The sequence below is a fragment of the Salvia hispanica genome, unplaced genomic scaffold, assembly GCF_023119035.1.
Source record: "Salvia hispanica cultivar TCC Black 2014 unplaced genomic scaffold, UniMelb_Shisp_WGS_1.0 HiC_scaffold_744, whole genome shotgun sequence".
NCBI classification, from domain to species: domain Eukaryota; kingdom Viridiplantae; phylum Streptophyta; class Magnoliopsida; order Lamiales; family Lamiaceae; genus Salvia; species Salvia hispanica.
The window spans coordinates 1-5,347 of NW_025952515.1; the positions used below are offsets into that span (position 1 = coordinate 1).

At 35.4% G+C, this 5,347-nt stretch overlaps 1 protein-coding gene across 1 annotated transcript; it reads right to left on the reverse strand.

Annotated features, from left to right (window-relative positions):
• Window positions 1-869: 869 nt before the first annotated feature.
• Window positions 870-1,391, reverse strand: LOC125199933. Its single transcript, XM_048097780.1, has one exon. It carries the CDS (start codon window positions 1,389-1,391, stop codon window positions 870-872), a length of 522 nt encoding a protein of 173 aa, XP_047953737.1.
• Window positions 1,392-5,347: the final 3,956 nt, after the last annotated feature.

Sequence of the window (5,347 nt, forward strand, 5' to 3'; positions counted from 1 at the left end):
ATATAAAATATATTTTATATATAATTGTGTTTATATTTTTGTGATATATACCATAATTTACGGTATATACCGAATTTTGGTATGCAGCGGTATAACGCTGTATTTGAAAATTCATACCGTTACTTTACCGGAATTTTTCGGTAAGGTATCATACCGTACCGTAAGTCACGGTATACCGAAAATTCGGTATTTTCGGTATTTTTCGGTATGATAAGGGCGGTATTTCGATATTTCGGTATTTTTTCCCAGCCCTAAACTTGAGCATCGGGGGCCGGGGCTCTCGCCTACAACACAAGACCAAAACACAATAAAACTTATCAAAAGATATCTAGATTACGCAGTTAGTTGGTTATTTATAATAAAATGTGAGCGAAGTGAGTTAATGGAATGTGTGACCTACTTACCATTTATTGTAAAAATGAAGTGTGATAATTATTGTGGGATGGACCGAAATGGAAAAGAGTTACAATTATTGTGGGACGGAGGGAGTATATCTTTAACAAAATCTATTTTTCTTATCTTTGTTTTTCCTTTTCTTCACAATTTTCGAAAACCCTATGGTGCTCGAATTTCAGTCGTTGCCTTCTGGTGCTCATCGATCGCCGATCTTCTGTTATTAGACAACAATGAACTTCTTCATTGTGTCTGATTTCACGAGTTTCATTTCTTGGATCCAAACAATACTACGTGGAATGAAAGACAATATTTAAATTGCTAAAATAAACTTTAACATTGTAGCACTTGATCAATTTAATAATAATCACTATTCATGCTCTAATCAAAACCACAAATCATCATACAATATTGTGATGGACAAATTAGAACTATTCAACTTGTGAGTTTACTATCTACAAATAAGCCTAAAATCATCACCAATACTCCGCGGCGCTCGTCCTACTCCGCCGCTCGGAGCTCGCGGCGGAGGAGGACGGGACCCCGGCGGCCGCACACTTGGCCGCCGTGCGGACGCTCTCGATGAGCGCCTCCGTCCGCGCCTCCTGCGACAGTATCTCCGACAGCCGGTCCGTGTCGATGACCAGCCGCACCTTCCACACCCCCGCGCTCGGGAACGCCTCCGCCTGCTCCGGCAGCCGCCGCAGCTTGTCCACCGACATCCGGTACGGCGGCGGCGGAGCACCGGCGGCGGCGGCGGCGCCCTTGGCCCGGTGCGCGGGGAGGAGGTAGTAGTGGTGGCCGGCGCGGAGGCTCTCGCTGTGGAGGAGCGGCGGGGAGGTGCGGCCGGGGCTGCCGAAGATGGCGTGGCCCGGGAATTCGTTGGTGACGCACTCGGCGGTGATGGGAGCGTAGAGCTCCATCACGCTGCCGTCGGGCGTCACCACTTTGGCCATGTCTTCCACCGCTCCCAACGCTTTGAATATGCAATTTCCCATCGATGGATTTATGTGTGTGTGTGTTTGGATGTGTTAATTAGTGGTAAATAAATGAATGTGCAAGTGCTATATATAAATGAAGGTGCAAGTGGACTTTAGAGCATCTCAAAAACAAACTAATCTATTATAAAAGCAAAAGGATAAGGTAAATTATTTTCTAAAATAAAATAATAGCATAAAATGAATTTCAAAATATAAAGGTATAATACCTTCTTTCTTGGAGAATGATTTTTCATGAAAAGAAGACAAATATGGTAGTTATAAGAGTTTACTTCTTCATTTACCCTCTCACTTTAGAGATGCTCTTAGCAACTACTCAACGGGGATGAAATTCAGTCGCCTGTGTGTAATGTATTGCTAAACGACGTCATTTTGTTGTATGAATAGAAGATATTGTTTAACTCACACAACGATGTCAACATAAGATTTCTGATCTACCATATTAGATACAATTTCACTAAAAGAATTCTATTGTGGGATAATTGCGAACAAATCTAACTTTCATGGTTATTCTTACGTTTATTTAATCTTACTAAACAAAATATGAAGTTTGGCTTCGTTCACAACTATCCCACGGACGGTGACAAAATCTGGTCGCTTACGTAAAATAGGAGTATTGTTTATGTTTTTCAACCAAACTAAGTCTTTTTATGTATGAACAGACGACATTGTTCACCTCACCAACGGCGACATCCACGTATATTATCTAACTGCAGTATCAGATACATATTTCACCGAAAATATCGTCATGGGGTAATTATGAGCAAACCCGAATTCAATAAAAATTTGTAATTTTTCAGGTAATTTGCTCTTAATGAAATGCTACCACATAAGACTCGTAACGGACTAAACTCATCACGTTAGGTGGCTAAGAAGACATCTCATAATTTTCTCGACGTGTGCCCGTGACTTGGGCCGGGTGAATGTCGGTGGGGTGGTTTGGTGAGGGTGTGTGGGTTGGAATATGTGTGGACTCGGCTTAACCGACACAAGCATTCTTGTGTAGTTGTGTTGCTAGGGCACACGATATAAATTCAATTAATAGTAACATAGTATATAGCCATATTTATTAGTTGATGTAATTAAAAAAGTATATATGTTTGGCTAATTAATTACATGTTTTAAATATAATTATATATCCATCACCGTCAGATGCTATACTGAGAAATTTTATTATATTATATTTTCATGGTTCAATTATTTATATGTTGAAATGTTTGGTATAGAAGCGTAGCGTGTGCGTGGATCTTGGGCTTAAAGATGATATCCACGTGGGGTATATTATGTCTCTTAGCGTGTTTATATATGAAGTGAGTGTAGGATTTATTAATTGATGGGTGCACACAATGTTTTATTTTTTGATATGGTACGAATCCTTCCATTTGATTTGCTGGTATATTTATACGTGAAGTGAGTACAGTACTCCCTCCGTCCTAAGGAAAATCGATCTCTTTCTTGGATAATACGAGATTTTATATAACTTTATTTTATATGTTAGGTGGAGAGAGTAAAGTAACAGAGATGAAATAAAGTAAAGATAAATATGTTTTCATTTTTAGTAATGAGTCATCTTAGTTGAGACAAATTAAAAAGGAAAGTGAGTCATCTTCAGTGAGACGGGACGGATGGAGTATTTATTAATTGATGGGTGCACACATCATTTTATTTTTTCATATGGTATGAATCCTTCTATTTGATTTGTTGATATATTGTGAGTGTTTAATGATTCCACCAGCTATGTATATCAAGGCAAGTGATTCTTTTTGGAATATTTCAAGATAAGGAGTATTGCATTTTGTCTTTTAACTAAAATTAACTTTTATTATTATCCCTATACAGAGTTATAATCAACTACTAATTAATTGGCGATAACAAATTAAGATAAAATATTAGCCATTAAATTAAAAGATCTAGTGGTTAAAATAATATCACGTGGATTATATATTAAATTAAAAACATTATTAAATAAATTTAAAGGGTATTAATGTCAATTTTCGTATCACTGTATTTATATTTGTAATAGTGTATTTGTAATACACTATGTTGATATAAAAAACTATAAAAATTAGTATGTTATAACATATTGACTATTTTACCCTTTTGTTGATATTTTATCTATTATTTATTGAAATATGTGAGCTTTAAATCCCATCAACTCATTTTAAGATCTAATGATGTAGTATTAGTCTTAGTCGTGGATTGAATACAACGTGCATTTTAACATGACCCTTCTCTTATATTATTATCTTTCCTATTTTCCTATTTACTCTTCTATTTTATTTTCTACTACTAAATCTCAATTTTCTAATTGTGGCGCTCAAAAGTAAAAGAATATTATAGCCACAAAACAACGGAAAGAGAGATAGAAAGGTGAGGACCACGTTGAAATTAGACCTCTTGGTCTGTAATAATATTCACAAATTGTCACCTTACTTGTGTTCAATTTTAATTAAGCAACCACTTGATAATGATAGTAAAAATAAAAGTGTGAAAAAGAAGGTGATCAACCACCACTAATTTATTGGTGATTTGATTGATTACTATGCTTCCGTCCCCCCTACCCTAGGTCCATTATATCTTTGAGTTAATTTCTAAGATCGATCATCCGCAATACCGATCGAAATAACGCAGGGCGCATTGTCAGACAGTAGCCTTGAAAAAGAGAGAGCTTGTCTATTCCACAATTAAATACAACATTCTAATAGGAGAATTGTCTTAGTTCTGAAACTAGATCGCCGCAATTTAATTTGACCTTTTTATGTTTTTTTGTTTTCTTTTTCACTTTTTTTATTCTCTAGAATTGATGATATTGGTAATAATTAAAAAAATATATTACACCTATAAATAGTGATAAGAATAGATAAATATTGTTATGAATGTCATGTGGTAATATATCTGCTTGGATAGCCAAAGCCCAAATACGAAGAAACATATTGGTTTGGATTTACATCGACTACTTAGTTTTAAAGTTAGGCCCATTTAGAAATAATCAACTTTTACTTGTACCTCTTACTCTATTAGAGAGACTATTGATATCCATATTTTTGTTAAGAATATCCGGTGAGAATTTCATGAACATTTTAAATTTGAATTTATCATGTTTAAATCTTACATAAAATTTGCAGGTGAAAACATGAATTTGTTCCAAAAAAACACAATAATATTTTTCCACCGTGGCGTCGCCATATCCCCTTCCGCACCCACCGTCGTCGCCACCGGCTCCAAAGTTATCTTCTTGCGCAAAATGACTTAGCTCACCGTGCTAGACGCTCTCATTTTCTAATTGTTACTAATACTACATATAAATTATAATCATTCATATACTTTAATTACCTTTATTTAAACAACCCGTTAAAGGTATCAAGTTTGAATTTCACAAGAGTTTTATAAATTTGATTTTACCACGTATAATTTGTACACTACTGCACACGAAAACACAAATTTCTCCCACAAAAATAAATTAATCATATATAATTTGCAGGCTATTGCACGTAAAAATACTAACTTGTCCCACGAAAACACATTAATCTTATACATTTTGCAGGCTATATTGCACACGAAAACACATTAATCTTATACAATTTGCAGGCTATTGCACACGAAAACACATTAATCTTATACAATTTGCCGGCTATTGCACACAACAACACAAATTTCTTCCATGAAAGCACGTTAATCTCATATAACTTGTAGCCGTAGGCTATTGCACACGAAAATGTGAATTTTTCCCACAAAAACACATTAAAATCCCCTAGCACATATATACATGTCTTGATGAAGGTAGAGAGTCGAGACCATGCGAGTGTGCGATGTATGTAAGCCTTCATGTCTCATATTAGTGCTAAATCATGATTGATAGAATCTTAAATAGAGTTGGATTTTTAATATAATACATAAATTTGGTATATGACACATTTTCCCTAATTAATTAGTTATTGGAATATCATATTATGAAT

What these genes read in the sequence shown, in the direction of transcription:
- LOC125199933 (XM_048097780.1), bottom strand. Translation starts at nt 1,391, where the DNA reads ATGGGAAATTGCATATTCAAAGCGTTGGGAGCGGTGGAAGACATGGCC.